We start from the raw sequence: 18,083 nt of genomic DNA, 5'->3' as shown, positions 1-18,083 counted from the left end.
ATCACCATTATAATTCCAAGTGCAGCTCTGGAGACCTGGAGCAGAGCATAAACGGAAGGATGGGAAAGGAAACTGACGTCCTCTATGAGCTGAATTACCATAGATTAATGGAGATCTAAGTGCTCAAGTTAAATCAAGTAAAAATACACACTGTACTGAAGGTTTTCAGTGAGAAAATTCATGACATGCTGCATTTACAGTATATGCATTTTTTTCTCCAAAGCACTGGACATATACATCTAAAAAAGAAAAGCTTTCCAAGAGTATCCATGTGTGCGGCAGCTGGGCAAGGCTCTGTGAAAACAGGATGGAGCTCGGTGGGCAGACTGGATATGAAGGGAGCGAGCAGGTGGCAATGAACCCTCTATTGTTGAGGGAGAACGAAGGTTGGGCCGTGTCATTTAACACCTCATAGAAACAGAGGAGAAACAGACCACCATGATGACCCCTTGAGGAAGACCACATTTGCCTGAAGAAATGAACAAAATGCAGAAGGATATATGTTAAGATATGCTTATTTAAGTTTTGTTTTTGATGATTTACTAATAGAGGGTATATTGTTATTTACTCACCTATCATGCAAATCATTCTGAAATAAAGGCTGTGAAGTGTTGACCACCACTTCCCAGTTCACATTAACTAGAACAGATGTGCTACTGCCACCTAGTGAAGATTTGGCAAAAGTACACAGTGGATAAAAACACAGAGCAAATAGATTGGGTGAGTTATTTATTATAACACATTCAGCTTAAGAAAGGTACATGTAGTTACAATATTTCTATCATTTCATAGTTACTTGGTAGGGGCTGTATTCCCTATATTTAAAAAAAATAGGATTTGTTTTTTTTGCAACATTAAAATAAGTGTGTACCTTTTATGAAGAACTCAAAGTTTTACATATGCAATATAACTATTACAGATGACAGAAAACACTGTTAGCTGTTTTTTCATTTATACTCGTCATAGCAAGTATACAATTAAAGTCGTAGTGGTGCCAGAGAAAATCAGTTAAATTAGGAGCAATGCAATAAAAAAAATCAAGTCTGCAGTCAACTTTGGGGGCTAATCTTCATTTTGGTTCACATCATCAAGGAATAGCTTTATATTGTACTTCCTTACAAATATGCTCATACAAATATGCTCAAATGAAGCACGTAGAAAAGACAAACAATTTATCATCTGTACAAAAAGGCAAATGTTTGACTCCCTAGACTTGTCAAAATCAACATGCAAATGAAATCTAAAATATATACACACACTAATAAAAATAAACAAAAGCAACCTGAAACAACACTGGTGCACAAACATACATGATGCACTATAACACAGACAACTTTCTTATTTCTTATAAGAAAAGTCCCTTGATTTAACAAAAGCAGGCCTTTGTGGTTTTTCTGTTGTCTATAAAGCATAAACCAAAGTTTAATAGGATGTTAACTCATAGTGTGGGCTGCTACAATGAAGAAATATCAAAGCAAACAGACCAGCCTGGGTGTTAAAGAGTGTTGTCGTATAAATAGACCATTCAGGGGCTCCAGGACTCGTCATAGGCTTTTCATTAATTTATGTGGGCAGCTTTCATGTTCTACACTTCAGACTGTCATACAATGGGCTATTCAAAACTGGACTAAAAAAGATCCGATTAAATATCACAGGGGATAGTGTTACTGACATAGAGTGAAATCTCATGACTAAACATAACCCTAAAGTGTATGTTTTGTATATACTGTAGAAAAAGAGGGAGATCTGTTGTTCGACGTCAAGAAGGAAGGACTGAATACATTTGTGTGCAAGTGTCTGTGTTTCCTCCTCAGTACTTTGGCACTTTGGTGTAGTCCTCTTGATGTACACTCTTGCAAAGGCCCATAGAAAGCATCATGCCAAGGAGCTGTAAGAAACAAACAATGGTCACTACACTGAGATCAGAACAGAAATGTGTACATATAAATACCTTTTAAAAAAGGTACCACTCCAGTGACAGTTTAATTTAGTTTGTTTTCTTTCTTAGAGTCCATAGCACAACGTCACTGCTAATAAACACCCCAACACTTCTTAGTAATGAATAGGCATATTGTTCATGCTGCCTAGGGCAGAGGACATACAACATACCTCAATGACAGCCACACCAAGGCACATTCCCAAAATAATTCCATAATTTGTGAAGAGCCAGCTCCCCACATTCTCCAGGCAGCCCTGATGAAGACAGAAAAACACTCTGTCAGAAGATCGTTCACCTAACTAAAGTCATCATCTTTCCCTGGTGTGCGTAATAAATTTGCCCACAGTGTTTAGCAAAACTATGTATCCATCTATCAAATCAAAGGACAGTCCACCCATTCATCTGTTTAACCTGTATGACTGACTGACTTAATTGGAACACAAGATATTTTGAAGAATTTGGGTTCAGTTTCAGTTCCCATTGACAACCATATTTTTTGACCATACAATGGAAGTCAATGAAATTGAAACTGTTCGGATACTAATATTCAACATTTGTGGGATATTTAATATAATAATATTTAATTGGGCGGACTATTGCTTTAACAACACAGAATTATACAAAACGCTAGGGAGAAATTACTTAACACATTAAAATTACGAATGAATAAGCTATATTTCTCATACCGTCTCATAGACGGGCCAATCGTCAGATGAGGCCTGACAGAAGCCGCTATCAGCCACATTAGGTGGTGGGAGGGACACATTGTGGCAGGAGCATGGGTACAGTTCCAGCGAACTGTTACTAATCATTTGGTTCTCATCCCAGTCCTTATGTCCATTCCAGCCACAACACTGCATCTGAGACACACAGAAAAGAAACAACAAGGCATGAAGTGTTTGATATTGTTGGCTTGACTATGAACCAGGATTATTCAACCCACTAGCATCTTAATCATTAATTAGCACTTTGAACCACTAATTTCCCATTAAAATGTATGCAGTATTTAGCATAATACACTTTTCTAGTGCAAAAAAATGACATGGTCTTTTAAATATAAGCAAGTGAACAGTCAATAGTCTTAAAGTCAGTTCTGAAAGGCTAAACTTACAACCTAACAAGCATTTCTACATTCCAGAGCTTGAACCTCCCACAGAAACCGAATGGTTTTCATGGCAATACATTCAAATACATAGAGTACATACAATACACGTCTCTAGTCTGAATTAAAGACAATGTATGAGTTACGCCCATTCATACTCACTGTTCTCTGGAGGTAGTCCCAGGCCTGCTCTGCAGTTTTGTTCTGTCCGGGGTAGTTCACCACAACTTGGGACACAATTTCATTTGCCTCCTTCCTCAACTGCAATGAGAGTTAAGCGGGTCAGTGGTTTATTTTTCTAGCCCCAGGTATTTGACCTGAAACTCACTTTGCTGACTGAGGAAACAGTTGTTACTAAGCTACTAAAATGGAACAGAGTTCAAACACACTTGTTTCACACAATTCTTTTCCCATGAGAGAAGCATGTGTTGCATTTGCATTGGAAGCAAATCTTCAACTGTATGCTTCAAATCTTCATCTTGTCTCCAAACCGGTTCGCATTTATGTCCAAGATGACAGATAAGCAAATAAAGGACAACATAAATAATCTACTTGTTTCAAATACTTTATGATTTACTGCATATCCTGCTCAGATGCTTTCTATAGCGTCCTCAGAGACACTCGCTGCTGGCTGACCTAGGTGGAGGGTGCAGAAGTGTTTGTGCGCATTCGTGCTCATCCTGTGTCCAACGTATGTGATTATTTTTTTTCATGTGTCATCATGGTGAAGGTCTGCTCAACAATAACAATCCTGAAATGCATGTATTTTTTGGTATATGCGATAGGGGACAGTATATTTTCATTTTCAGCCACTGAAAAACTCTTGACCTCGTTTCAAGCTGTTCAAGCCAGAATTCTAAACAAAACCTTCACAATGAATTCTAGCTGGCAAATGGAACACATGGAGATCTGATCTAAACTTTTCCAAAGCATTTTAACATGCATGCAAGCCCTAAGTGTCTTGCTCACAAAAATGTTTTGATGCCAGGCTTTAAGAGATGGTTCACCCAAAACTAAAAACTGTCATTTTTTAATCACACTTATCTTGTTCAAAACCTACTGTATATGACTTTTTGTCTTCTGTGGAACACAGAAGAAGATATTTTGAAGATCACTGAGGGCCAACACAACTTTCATTTTATGAACTGGAGACATTTTTCAAAATATGTTGTTTGGTGTTCCACAGAAAAAAAACAACTCATACAGGTTTGGAATGATATGAGGGTGAGTAAATGATTACATTTTCATTTTTGAGTGAACTATCACTTTACAGCAGCTACATTAGAGCATTTACTCACTCACCAAATCCCGCTGGAAGTAGATGAGAATGGCAGCAGCCACTTGAGCAAGGAGGATGAGCAATAGGCAGGTGAAGTACTGTAGAAAGAGAAAAAGACAATGGATTCAGATATCACAGACTCGTGTGCTTGCCCACCACATATGTCAGTCTCACATATTTACTGCACAGTCTGCACTCTGCACATATGTGCAACAGAAACGCAACAGCTGGTTCAGTCCAGTCTAATCGGGGCATGTGACATGAATCTGCTCAGCACAGCAAATTTACAAGTGAGAGCAGAAGTTCCTTTTGTACTTCAAGTTTGGATGTGAAACAAAACATGTGATTTACAAAAAAACAAACAGCAACTAAATTAGGATAGATGGTAAAAACTGTGCTAAACATTGGTGCATTTTTGTGTCTTACCAATCCAAGCAAACAGCGGATTTCATAGATGGCCCCCAGACAGCCCAGAAATCCCAGAAGCATGGAGAATGAGCCCACGCCAATCAGAATATAAGAGACCACCTTCAGGACTATGGATGAATCCTCTGTTAGTGAGAAATACAAATGTAATTCTGGTTACAAACTAATCATAATTGTGTTAATGAGCAGTGATTAAGTAAACATAACAGTTATTCAGTTATTTTCCACACTTTGGTAGCACTTATATACATTAAAATTGGTCAATTCAATAGTTAACATGAAATAGCAATGAAAAATACTTTTGCATCATTTATTAATATTGCCTATTATTGCTAATTTCTGGGGTAAGTATGACTTTTTTGAATTAATACTTTTATCTTTTATACAGCATTCAATTCTGACAGTAAAGACTTCCACATTGTTTTAATAAATGCTGTTCTTTTGAACTTTCTATTTATCAAAGTATCTTAAAAAAAAAGTACCATGGTTCTACAAAAATACTAGGCAGAAAACTGTTTTTAACATCAATAATATGAAATGATTCTGAAGCACCAAATCAACGTATTAGAATGATTTCTGAAGGATCATGTGACACTGAAGACTGGAGTACTGACTCCAAAAAAAACAGCTTTGCCATAACAGAATTAAATTACATTTTAAAAGATTAAAAAAGAAAGCAAATTACTTTAAATTGTAATAATATTTCACAATATAATTCTTTTTTTTTTGATGAAAAAAACGCAGCTTTGTTGACCATATGAGACTTCTTTTAAAAACAAGTAAAAAATCTTTCTGACCCCACATTTTTAAACAGTAAGAGTATATTTTTAACATTTTAAGTTGCATAAATTAACATATGTTTACAAGAAACAATAGCATATTTATAAATTAGCATTAATAAATTATTAAAAAAACACTTATTTTTATTTTACCAGTACTTTTCTATGGTCTGTTGAAGTTTACATTTAGCACAACCACTTCAACTCTACCTAATGAAAAGCTGGTCACTTTGCATGCCAAAAACTAATTTTGGTCTCAAATACTCCAAGTCAGTAAATACAGTCTCGGGTTTTCCTCATGAATATGCATTGTGTAATGTTGAGATGGGGTTGGCAAGTCTCCCTTACGGTTCTGACTGAGACATGAAGGCCTATAGTACCGGGCGATGCTCACTGTACACTGTTGAACAGTTGGGTCAGACATTCTGTGGCTTCACCTCAAAGCAGCAGCACATTCTCCAACTGTGTTCTGGTCCTGCTTCAGTCAGGCTTTCATGCGTATTGACTGAAAAGCCTCCGTCATATCATCCTGCCTCGAAATACCTCAATGGCTCCCCAGCAAAAACAACATTACCACAGACAGCCTTGCAAACAATACCACAGTGTGACTGTGGGTGCAGAGGAAACAATGGCCCATCATGTGACCCGATGCAATCATCATTACGAAACCAAGCACTTAGATGAGATGACCATCTCGACCCTGATGATTACAGCATGCGTCTAAGCACAAATAACAGAATGAGTTATTAGGCACCATCTACATATTACATAATTTAGGCTATTTAGTAATTAATGATTAAGAGAGAACTGGATACTGGGAAACCCACACGCTTGAAACTGAGAACCAGCGGATTGCATTTAGTAAGCAAACAAATCCAGCATCCTAAGGAACAATGTGGAGTGAGTTATCTTATTTGGAATCATTTCAGCTCATTCTGTTCATTGCAAAAAAAATAAAAAAAATCTCACAAGATTCACAGCAGTTGGTTGTTCTGAAATGGTTGACTTAACTTTTGGTAAACAGCTGTTAATGCGAATAAAAAAAATGTCAGAGTTTTCAAATGGAAATACTGAGATGAGGCTCTTTTGTGCCATGTGGTAAATATTATCAAAATTCTCTGTCGCCATAACAATCCCACAAACAATAGCAGAATAAAGAACAAGACCTTTTTCCTTAAAGCAAATGCCTTTTTAAGTGCAACCAGTATGCTCAGCAGAAACCAAGTTCAAAGCATTTGGCCAATTGCAATGAACGCAACAATTCTGTTTCAATTATTCCATCCAGTGCCCAAACCCCAAGAATGGGCAGTGACATTGCAAATAAAAGCATAAAACATGTCTGCTTTTCAGCTTTGAATGTGTGGGCCTTTGTAGCTTCAGTACTGTAAATCTCAAACAACCCCATGCTGGTGAAGTGCCTAATGGTGTCTAACGGAAACAGGAAAATCCTCTAGGGATCAGTTGAGCCAGTGAAGGCCACTGGCATCTGGATTAGAGAAACAATGATGTTCAGAAAACTTTTTTTTACGATGGGCTCACAGTTTGTATGCATGGCTGGGAGTCCCAACAAACAGCCAGCAGCCGCTGTGCACTGCAGGAATGGGTCTGTCAGATGAATTATGACGTGTAAAGGAGGAATACGAGAGGCTGACAGATTCACTGCTGTTCGTATCATGCTATGGTGCGAGCATGCACTTTTTTAAATCAGCTTTCCGCTCTGAACAATCAATCAAACAAAAAACTTTTTATGGCGCAGCCACTCAGACTGGGTTCATGTGTTGGGTCAGGCTCACTACATTTTGCAAGACAACCTTTAAAATGCTCTGACCCTTTCCAAGTCAACTACTGTAATGGTTCCGTAAATCTGAGGACTGTCAGTGCGCAGACTTTGAGCAGTGTTCATTTTCACACAACCTTATGTTGTAGACTAAAATAAAATTCAGTCAATAATAGTTTGTCATGTCATATTCATTTATTTTAGTCAGTTTTACTTGGAATAAAATAGCTTCTAATTTTAGTATATGAGAAAGAACAAAATTAAGGTAAATATTTAAACATCTTATATATTACATTTAAACCAGCATTCATTCTCTGTTCAGTTTTATCTTATGCCACTCAATCCATGACATTTTCTTTATTTTACAACTGAAGTATTATTGAAAGCATTCGCATTCTTTCTAGGATTTTCGATAGAATGTTAGTTTTCATTTCTTGCAGTGCTTTTTATTATTATTATATATTTTACGACATTTTCCCCAACATGTTAGCTACAAGCATTTATTAATCTTCAAGATGTGCATTTCTATTGATGAAATCAAAAACCCTTCATTAACCACTTTGTCAGTAATTATGTTGACACTGGCTTTGAGAAACACTACTGATTAAAAGTTTGGCATAAGCTATTTTTTTTTTTTTTTTTGAAAGGATGTAATAAATCAAAAGTGGCAGTAATGACTTTTACATTGCTACAAAAGATTTTTATTTCAAACAAATGGCATTCTTGAAAACTTTCTTAAATAATAATCAAATAATTCTGAAGTTTTCACAATAATCAAATAATATCACAGTTTCCACAAAAATATAAAGCAGCACAACTGTTTTAAACACTGACAATAATAAGAAATGCTTCTTGAGCAACAAATCAGCCAATTAGAATGATTTCTGAAGGACCATGTGACCATGTGGCATAATGGCTGCTGAAAATTCGTCTTTGCCATCACATGTTTGAATTACATTTTTAAATCCATTAAAATAAAAAACAGTTCTTTTAAATTGTAATTACATTTCACTTAATTTCTGTTTTACTGTGTTTTTGAATAAATAAGTGCAGCCTTGGGGAGCATAAGAGACTTCTAAAAACAGCAACAGTCTTCCTGTTCCCAAACTTTTGAACTGCAGTATAGATTAAGACCACTTAGAATTAAGTGACAGAGGCATATAGAGGGTCATTCTTTTGCATATACTTGCTCACTAGTGTTAATTTGTTCTTTCCAATGACTAATGCAACGAGAGGCCTGATCTGAGCATTGACGTGATGCATGCTAATGAGTCAGCCGCTAAAAGAGGCCTGTGTGGCAGCGAGGGAGCACCTGCAGACTGCCTCAGACGTGCTATGTCATACACAGGCCCTGCCTGGCTCGCGCACAGAGCCGTGAACTCAATAGCTGATCTGAAGCCAGTTGTGAACATGGAGCTCCAGCCTGGCTTGGCAGTGTCTGTAAGACCCAGACCCAGTGACCCAGACCTCCCTGTAATGGCCTCTGGGATGGAAAACAGATCAGAAGTGTGCAGGAGGGAGGAGTGGTGAAAAATACAGAGCCCATCGTGGACAATCTGTCAAAAAGCCTGAATCATGCTCTTTAAGACGAGACTAACAGTGATCATCAAACAAAATGAAACAAGAGGCAGATGGCCCCTGTAAAAGTGGGTCTGAGTCACTGGCGTATGAGCCCAGGGGGTTTTATGCAAAGGAAGAATGGGATAAAACTTCACTAATGAGAGCATAAAAAGACAAGGCCGATGACCACCTCTTCTCATCGCTTCCTCTGGATTTTACTACAACCAACTAACAGCAAAAGAACTCTCCCATGGGGCATTAAATAGCCTTTTAGATTAATGTGAACGCATTTCAATCCATCCCAGAGAAAATGGTCCGGAGAGTAAATTTAGGTTATTAGGAACATAATTTTCCTGCTTGTTCGCCTGCGTGATGTTTTATGGTTTTCTCTTAGTTGCACACATTTTGCGCAGACACTTACGCAACACCGCAATGAGGCTCTGATTGTCTAGGAGGATCCACAGTCCAAATCCCATAATCGTAGCTCCGAAGATCTGTAGAGAGACAAAAAGGAAAAGACAGGGGGCAGAGGACGAGAGAGGAAAGAAAAAAGAAGGAGAGAATCAATCATGTGCTGCAGGACAGGAGGGGAACGAGGGGCCCCACATTTCAGTTTACAAGCTGCAACTTGTTCACTCCAAATCTCTTGGACTGAGCTAAAGATGGAAAGTCTAGTATTAATGTGTTCCCTGAAAGACAGGAAGGTTGTGTGCTGTGTGTGTGTGTGTGAGTATGCAACAAACACACTAATCCTGGCCCGTAGGAAGCTATGAACTGTTGCCTGATCTCTAACTGTGGGGTTCCAGTTCTGCTTTGCTCTCAGCTCACATCTGGGACTGATTGGGCCGTGCTTCTGCGTGGCAGTGGCAGGAGGGGAGGGGGAGCTCAGCGGATGTTTCATGAGTTCAAGAGCACCACAGCCTTCCCTAAACCCTCTCGGACATGCGTTCCGTCTCCTCTCCTTATGTCTAACACCAGGGCACATGCTGGGGTGTGTGGTTTAGGGGTGCATGCAGGAGCACTAAAAGCCCCAATGTGCTCACAGTAAAGTTCTTTTATGTTCTTAGATTAGGGATCGGGTTTTTCAGAAAGGTCAGTTTGGCCTGATTTTGTCTCAAATTACGTCACATCAGTTCATTCATCGAGTATATTTGGGCCTTCATTTGTCAAAATGCTGTTTAAGCTTATTTTGACTAAGGTTTATGATTTCTCCATACAGATCCTCTAGTTATTCTGGTTCAACTTCACAAATAAGGTGCATGGAAATACATAAAAAAACGGTGATGAAGGTAAACCAAGCAACACTTCTTGATGGATTCTTTTATTTAAATCAAATCAATTTATTTCAGCACACAGCTCTTTGTTAGTGCAAATCCTACAAAATGATTAAATATAAACATAAACATCCATAAACAATAGAATGATACTTTAATGTTTTATACAATATTGAAATGTAATGTTTTTTAATTAATATTCATATAAAAATGTATTCTAATGTATTTATTTTATTTAAATATTTAAAAAAATTGTCCTCTTTCTCGTCTGTGTTTCATTTCTATGTACTAATCTAATGTAATCGCTTTGGATAAAAGCATTTTCTAAATAATATAAAATGCTGTTGTTGTAATGAATAATTGAAAAAATTTAAATGCAAAGACAAGAAACTGCCAATCAGTACACACATATAAGACCTAATTATGTTGTTATATATTTGACTTCTTTAAACATTTTCCTGGGCTCATTTAAACATGGATTTAAGTGCATTGGTTGGGTTACAAATGGTTGGAATAAATCACTGGGCTCTTCCTGTGCTCTTTGAGCCTGAGCACCCAGGACTGCAGAGAATAAACTTGGATCAGAGATTTCCTACATGGAACAAGCCCAAGGATGACAAGAGAGAACAGGCTGTTTCTCTCTGAGATGGAGAAGAGTAAACTCTCTGGGTAACAAATGGCAAAAACTTCATCTGGGTGATAACTAGAGTGCATTCTTGTGACAGAGAGATGCAAGACTGTTATGGCGCACCTACAACTAATAAACATGTGTTGCTGTTTTTCATCAACTGGTAAACAGGATTTACTTATTTATATGAATGTGAGCCCTGGTTCAGTGAATATCAGAGTTAAACTAATGTAAAGAAAACTGGGACACCAGCTATGAGTGAGCTAAAAAGCATAATTTATAAAAAGAGACAGGCTTGGGAAAAGATTTGGTAGAATGTTTCAAAAACCTTCCAAGAACACTATCACTTTATCATAAGTTTAAATTTGACTATGTTTGTTATTTTCTGTAATGTTAATTTTTACATATGAACAATTTTAACATTAACCTATATTAATAAATGCTGTAAAGCCAGTTTATTATTAGTTCATGATACTTAGCACAAATTCAGAGTATGGGTCACCATGCTTGGTCAAACACCACTTCCCTTCCCTTCTCTTCCCCTTAATGCATTAAAACAATGTTAACAAATTGAGCCTTATTCTAAAAGTTACATTTAATTTAGTTAGTTACATCTAATGCTAACATTCTGTTGTTGAGGTTTCTTCGTAGTAAACAAGGAACAATAACAAAGCACAAAGTCAAAGCACGTCAAATGATTGAAATAACCGAACTTGTTCTTTAAAAACTAAAAAGTGAAACTTACAAAGAAGATTAAGTTGAAGAGAAACAGAAAGTACTTGGTGGCAGCAATGCATCCTTTCCCCATTTTGTTGACCTGTAAAAATCCAAAACAGAAAAACAGAAAAAAATTAAGGATCAGTTTATATGATACATGACACAGATTAAGAGAAATGGCAAAAGGGCAACATAATGTTTAATTCACTGAAATGAACAGACAGCTGTAAAAATTACTAAATCTTTTTTTGGTAGGATTAGTGATGAGAGCTAAACAGAAGAAGAAAAAAAGAATCTGTAAACAAAGGTACACAGTTTTCATCATGCACACAGACTATTAATATATATGTTTGCTACAGTTTAAATATTCAATACCGCTTCCCCTTGCTTTCAGACAGCATGCTGTCATAATCAGATAAATCTATGGAGTACACAGATCTAAATTCCTCAGGATAGGTCAATACTCTCCTCTGGACTGCGTGATGGCTGTTGCCACAGTTTTTTGACGATGACCCATATTCCTGCTATCATTAATAGGTTAGTATTATACAGGCTTCTCATGCTATTTGTGGGACTGATGGTGTGCTGCATGGCACACTTCGGTACATCAGTGACCTCAGAAAGGGCGAAAGAATTGTGAGTGATGATAAGCAGATATAGAGCAACAACACAAAGCGGATCAGGCCACAGATGGAGAATCATTATTGCTGGAGCCATTTATGGACAAGCAGAGGAGCTCATTCAAAGCTTTCTTACAGAGATGAATGCATGGACTTTCATCCCACCTCTCAGAGATACTACATCGGAAGAACCTCTTTTACAGTGAAATTAAATCAGTGAACATCACCTTTGACTGGGAGTATCAATATTTAAGCAGAGGAGCAGCAGAGCATTTTATAGGTGCATATACTGTTCAAAGATATATAGTGCATCTTTATGATGCACATTTTTTGTTGATGAAATCCAAAAACTTTTTATTATTAGCTGGCTTTAAAAAAGCATATCAAAAGTTTGAGGTCAGTAAGTGTCAGATTTTTTTTCTTTTTAGAAGAAATCAATACTTTTACAGCAAGTATGCATTAAATTGCTCAAAAGTGAAAGAGTAAAGACTTTTATAATATTACTTAAAAAGATTTCTATTTTAGGTAAATGATTTTATTCATCAATGAATTCTAAAAAGCAGCACAACTGCATCAACACTGACAATAATGAATGTTTTCTATTAGACTGATTTCTGAAGGATCATGTGACACTGAAGACATAAGTAATGGCTGTTAACATCAAAGGAATAAATTACATTTCAGAATATATTACCATAAAAACAGTTCTTCTAAATTGTAATCATATTTACTGTATTTTTGATCAAATAAATGCAACCTTGGTGAACATAAAAGACTTATTAAAAAATACTAACCCAAAGTGTGTATATACATAAACAGACTTCAATAAATGTTGCTTTGGATAAATGTGTCTAAAAGAGGATAAAAGTGGATAAAGGAGTCAAAATATCTCATAAGTCAATGTCTGTCCACAGAGTTACTTTTTTTCTTCTTTGAAGTTATGTAACAGAAAGGAAAGCATTTCAGTATTCAAACTTCACAAGCAAACTTGCATGAACTACTAGTTTTTTAATCTTGTGAAACAGGAATACAATTTGAAACATTTTTAACTTGCTTGTTTCATTTTAGTTTTGAAGAGAGAATCACAGTGCTACTGTGCAGAGGCCAACCAGCTCATTTAAAAATCTCTCATATTTTTCTAACATGGGAGCGATTGTAATGTTTTTTCGAGATGCAACAGAAGTCTGTGGAATCAAATTACCTGCACTTCCTCCTCATTCTGCAGAGTGAAACAAGGCCTTATTTTTTACCTTAAGTGAATTTCCTAATGTCTGTACCACGTCTTACACAAGACATAAACAAAAAGGGGTTATAAACAAATTCACCCTTGATAAAATCCCTGTTGTGATTTGGATCAAGGTCATCATTGAGCTGATGTGCCACATAAGAAGGTCACAGTTATTATGGCTACACACATGTAACTTATCCAACCTCAGTCAGACAGATAAAAAGTGTGTCACAATGCACTAAAATTTGAATTAGGCCAGCACACCACCACAGGGAGAGACATGGCATATATCAACAAGACCTGTTTATCAGCAGTAGTTGATCTTATCTCTTCACTGCTGAAATTGCTTTAGCAGAAAATAACCTTAAATCACCTGAAAAGCAAAGCAAAGCTTGTGAAATGAGTACTGCCACTTTGAGAGTATCTATTAAGCAACTACAGTTATCCTTTGAGGAGAGCCAGGCTCAGCCCTCATTCTGAAGTTCATCAGCATTCAGCTCATCTACCCAGTGTACACTGGGGCTCTAGTTCACACCCCGATCTCCAACCTCCCTCCCCCCACACTCGCACAGATAGAACCAGCTTTGATTTCCCACCACAACAATGGCAGCTTTCAGCCACGCTTTTCAAATCGAACAAAAAGAGAAACTCCACACACTCAGGAGCCCACTTTATCCTTGAAGTTACCACCAAACCGATGACATCCCTACAGGGGTGGCAACTTTAACATCCAAAGTGAACATACAAGTGCACAAATGTTATGGAATCTGTTACTAAAAGCATAAGCATCTTTGCTGATTGAACAAGTGTGTTTTATATAGTGCCATTGAGCTTCCTTGCAATCGGTTATGCTATAAAATGAAGCCTAAATCTGATGATTCAAGGCCTTCTAGTCTTTGTCACTTCCACAACAACTTAATTTGAACTTGCACATGCCAAACAGTTTGCCATGGTAACCATTAAGTGGGCTGGCATGAAGGGGTGCAAAATGTCCCCCTCTTGAGAGACTAAACAGTCTCACACTCCTCACAGCATGCAGAAAAAAGAAAAGTGAAACCCCAAATAAGGGGAAGCCCACTGGGGCCAATTGCCTTGTCTTTCCACAGTTACTTCAGGCAGAAACAAGGCTTACATTCATTAGGATAGTTAATCTCTCCACCTGAACACAAAGACCAACTTGATGGCACCAGTCGTGTTAAAGTGGGCTGGACAAGCAGCTACTAAAATGGCCCAAAGAGGTTATAAAAGTTGACTAGTTTTATGATGAATGATGATTACAAGAGGGAGGAACCAATGTTTGTGTCTGAAACATCACCTATTAATGGAATGCAGGCAAACTGGAACTGTAATTCAAAAGAAAGTGTTATTGTTTAGAAGTTGTTATAGCGAAACTCAGATATGTAATGTTTTATCAACTTTGTCTCAGATGTCTATCCTACAATTCCCGGTGAACTTAAAGTAAACAAATCAGATGACTGTTGACATACAGTAAGATAGAGCTATAAAAATATGGATGTGGATATCATAGACAAGATCATTTGGTTTTTAGAAAAAATCAGTTCAAAATATTTTCACTGGCCATAATTTAATATCCTGGTGTCTATTTGTCTCCATTTATTCTCATTGCTGTCTAGATGATACAGCTTAGACAGTGAAGATCTGAGTTGTGATTTTTCTTTCCTAAGGGTATGTTTGCCTCTGCTAATATACAAATAAATAAATAATGTATGCAATGAATGCATACACTTTGCTTGACCACACAAATTTGACTGTAAATCAAACTTGCGCTACTGTATACATTAATCAGTAAAACATTAAAAGTATAATGTATTACTGTTACTAGGCTATTAATGCAGTATTTTGTAACTTAGAGTATGTTACTGATTTGTAGTTTAACTTAAGGGAAATTTCACCCAAAAATGTATGTTCTTTCATCATTTACTCACCCTCAAGTTGTATGAATTTCTTTCATCTGCTGAACATCAAGATATTTTTAAGGCATCATTGACTGCTACTGTATTTTTTTTTCATACTATTGATGACAATGGGGACCAGCAACTGGTTGGTTACCCACATTTTTTTTTAAATATCCTCTTTTATGTTTAAAAGGGAAAAAAAGCATACAGGTTTGGAACGACTTGAGGGTGAGTAATGACAGACGGGATTTTTATTTTTTGGGTGAGCTATCCCTTTAATCCAATCTTCATAATCATAGAGCCTAATTTGTAGGCAAAGACAGATTCAACCTACACAGTTATTGTGTCAATCAAATTTGTATTCGCCTCCAAACAGAAAAAAGTATATTTAAATTCTCTTGCCAAATCACTTACAGTTGTAAACCGACCTGACCTACATTCGACAGATCTCTACAGTTCATAAGCAGTGAATTGAACCATCCTGACAAAGAGAGCTCCCTTAAAAACTATTAAAGCGGAAAAATGGGCTACAGACTATGTGCTGGCAAAACGGGCTCTCCATTACCCTGAGCAAAACTAACAAGTAAACTATTTTGAGGACTATGAGCAATACATTGTAAACTCTTCTTATCTTGACTGATAATAACTCAAGGACAAAATTTTTATAAACTGAAAGCGAAATCATGACAATGAGTGGGACAATAGCTAAACAACCCCTGACATTTTTTCATAATGTTTTATAGAAGTAAATTATGAATAGGAAATTAAATCCAAACTAGAATAGTGAAACAGAGTTATTAGGAAAGTTGAAAAAGCGACAAATGTAAACTCTGCTCGCTTTTACTGCACAAACACAAACTACAAACTAGGCTACTCACAGAAAATATGTTACACATGACACGCCAAAACATTAAAATTGCCTGTGATATTGAAACATTTGAAAAGAAATGCAGGGACACATCTAACTAACCAACTCGTGACTATCTAGGCTATTTTAACTTTTCATTTCATTCACTTTCCCATCTTCAGTTGTTTGAGATACTAACCTGACAAAATATTCAGAATAAGATATACAACATTCATTACATAAAAGGTTATGTTTTCAAAAAGAATACTCACGTATAGTGTCGGGATGGGAAAATGAGAAAAGTGCAATGGATGTCAGCTGCGCGTCTCGTCCAGCGTTCTTGAGTCTAGTGCGAGTGAGCCTTGGAGCCGCCGGGAGTTGTAGGATAAAGGATGCTCACAGTCGCCACCAAGTGGCTTTGATTAATATTAGCCCAGCGGGCCACTGTCCAGTTGGAGGCCTCGGTGAACTGCTTAGACATCCACAAAATATCTTTGAAATTAATCACCGTTATATCTAAACATGTTTAACAAACAAAATTAACGTTTTTTTATTTTTTCTTATTTTGTCCCTTGAAAATGTGTCAGGTGATCCGTAAGCGAATATTTTCAGATCCAATTTAAGTAAACCCAATTTGGTTTACCTCCAACTAGACAGCATATGAAAAGCTTATGAAGTGCCTTTTTTAGAATGTGTTTTTCTTGCACACAGTAGGATACATCCTTAACCACAGGGGTAGAAAGAACTGGTTTTAACAAGTTATTGTTCACACTTTAGTCTCACGTGTCTCTTTTTCTAGACATCCTCTTGATAGTTCACAACTGCAGACTGTATGTGTGTTGACTCTCATAGCAAAGAATAAAATAGGCCCAATACAAACACAAAAGCCAACTCGACATCTTCATTTCAGTCTCAACCAAGAATTTGTCTACGACACTAATTAACTGGCTTCACACTCAAAGTAGTCTATGAGAAAACTAGCATTCATTTAAAGAATGCCATGTGCTGAAAAGTGGATTCATGCAGAAGCTTAAATGACAGCATGTGGGGGTGAAAAGAAAAGTGAAAGCTTCAACAGAGGGGAAACCCAGTTACTTGAGCTAGAAGCATGCAGGACATTTAGAACAGTTGAGCTGGACCAATAGCTACCTAACAAACCTGGTCCCCTATCACAGCTGTCATCAACAAACAATAATGAAAGTGAAAGATGCATTCACTTAAGAAACCCCATCTGCTGCAGATGAAATGTAGATACAAAGATTTTAGGTACTAAATAAATGACAGCATGTATAAAACCCCCGACACCCACAGTAACTTGGGCCTGAAACAAGCATTACATTCAGGACAGTTATGCTTCATTGTGCAAATATATGTACATTTAGGCTATTCAGTTTCCATATATGAAATTTATCCTCATATTAAGTAAAACATATATAAACCTATTAGAAATTACGGAAAATATAAGTATATTAATCTAAATATTAGTATATCTAGCTATCTCATACAAATATGCAGAATATGCTTATGTACTATGTGTAATACACTTTTGGACATGCATGTCATGCATAAATATATCCGTCCTAAAACTCCTTAATAAGTGTATGGCAAGCATTTTTAAAAGTATTACAAAAACAAAGATATTTGTATAATTTTTTTTATATAATTGCGCATATATATATATATATATATATATATATATATATATATATATATATTAAAACCATATGCAATTTTCATATACATATTAACATATTTTACTATGGATATTTTCCACATTATAAACTTATATTTTCATCTACCCAGAGGATGAATGAGAAAACTATATAGGCGATTGCCTAATTTGTAATTTTGACAATATGTGTCATATATGATATAGGGCAATATATCTTACAGTATGTGCTGCAATATTTCCTGTCAAATGAACAAATCTTGTGTCAATGAAATAATGAAAGCCGCATTTGCTCTGAGAAATATCATCTGCTAAAAAAGTC

The 18,083-nt window shown here is 36.6% G+C and overlaps 1 protein-coding gene across 1 annotated transcript; it reads right to left on the bottom strand.

The window, feature by feature from the left end:
• Nucleotides 1-713: 713 nt before the first annotated feature.
• LOC306887420 (CD82 antigen-like) lies at nt 714-16,456 on the bottom strand. Its single transcript, XM_079445118.1, has 9 exons — nt 16,365-16,456; nt 11,510-11,581; nt 9,284-9,356; nt 4,747-4,871; nt 4,344-4,418; nt 3,204-3,302; nt 2,626-2,799; nt 2,110-2,193; nt 714-1,888 (listed from the first exon to the last, which is right to left on the bottom strand). Exons 2-9 carry the CDS (start codon nt 11,570-11,572, stop codon nt 1,811-1,813), a joined length of 771 nt encoding a protein of 256 aa, XP_079301244.1. The 5' UTR covers nt 11,573-11,581; nt 16,365-16,456; the 3' UTR covers nt 714-1,810.
• Nucleotides 16,457-18,083: the final 1,627 nt, after the last annotated feature.

Source organism: Barbus barbus, assembly GCF_936440315.1.
Source record: "Barbus barbus genome assembly, chromosome: 2".
In the NCBI taxonomy this organism is placed as follows: Eukaryota; Metazoa; Chordata; class Actinopteri; order Cypriniformes; family Cyprinidae; genus Barbus; species Barbus barbus.
Note: the sequence above shows the minus strand (reverse complement) of the source record. Positions and strands in the feature narration are given on the sequence as shown.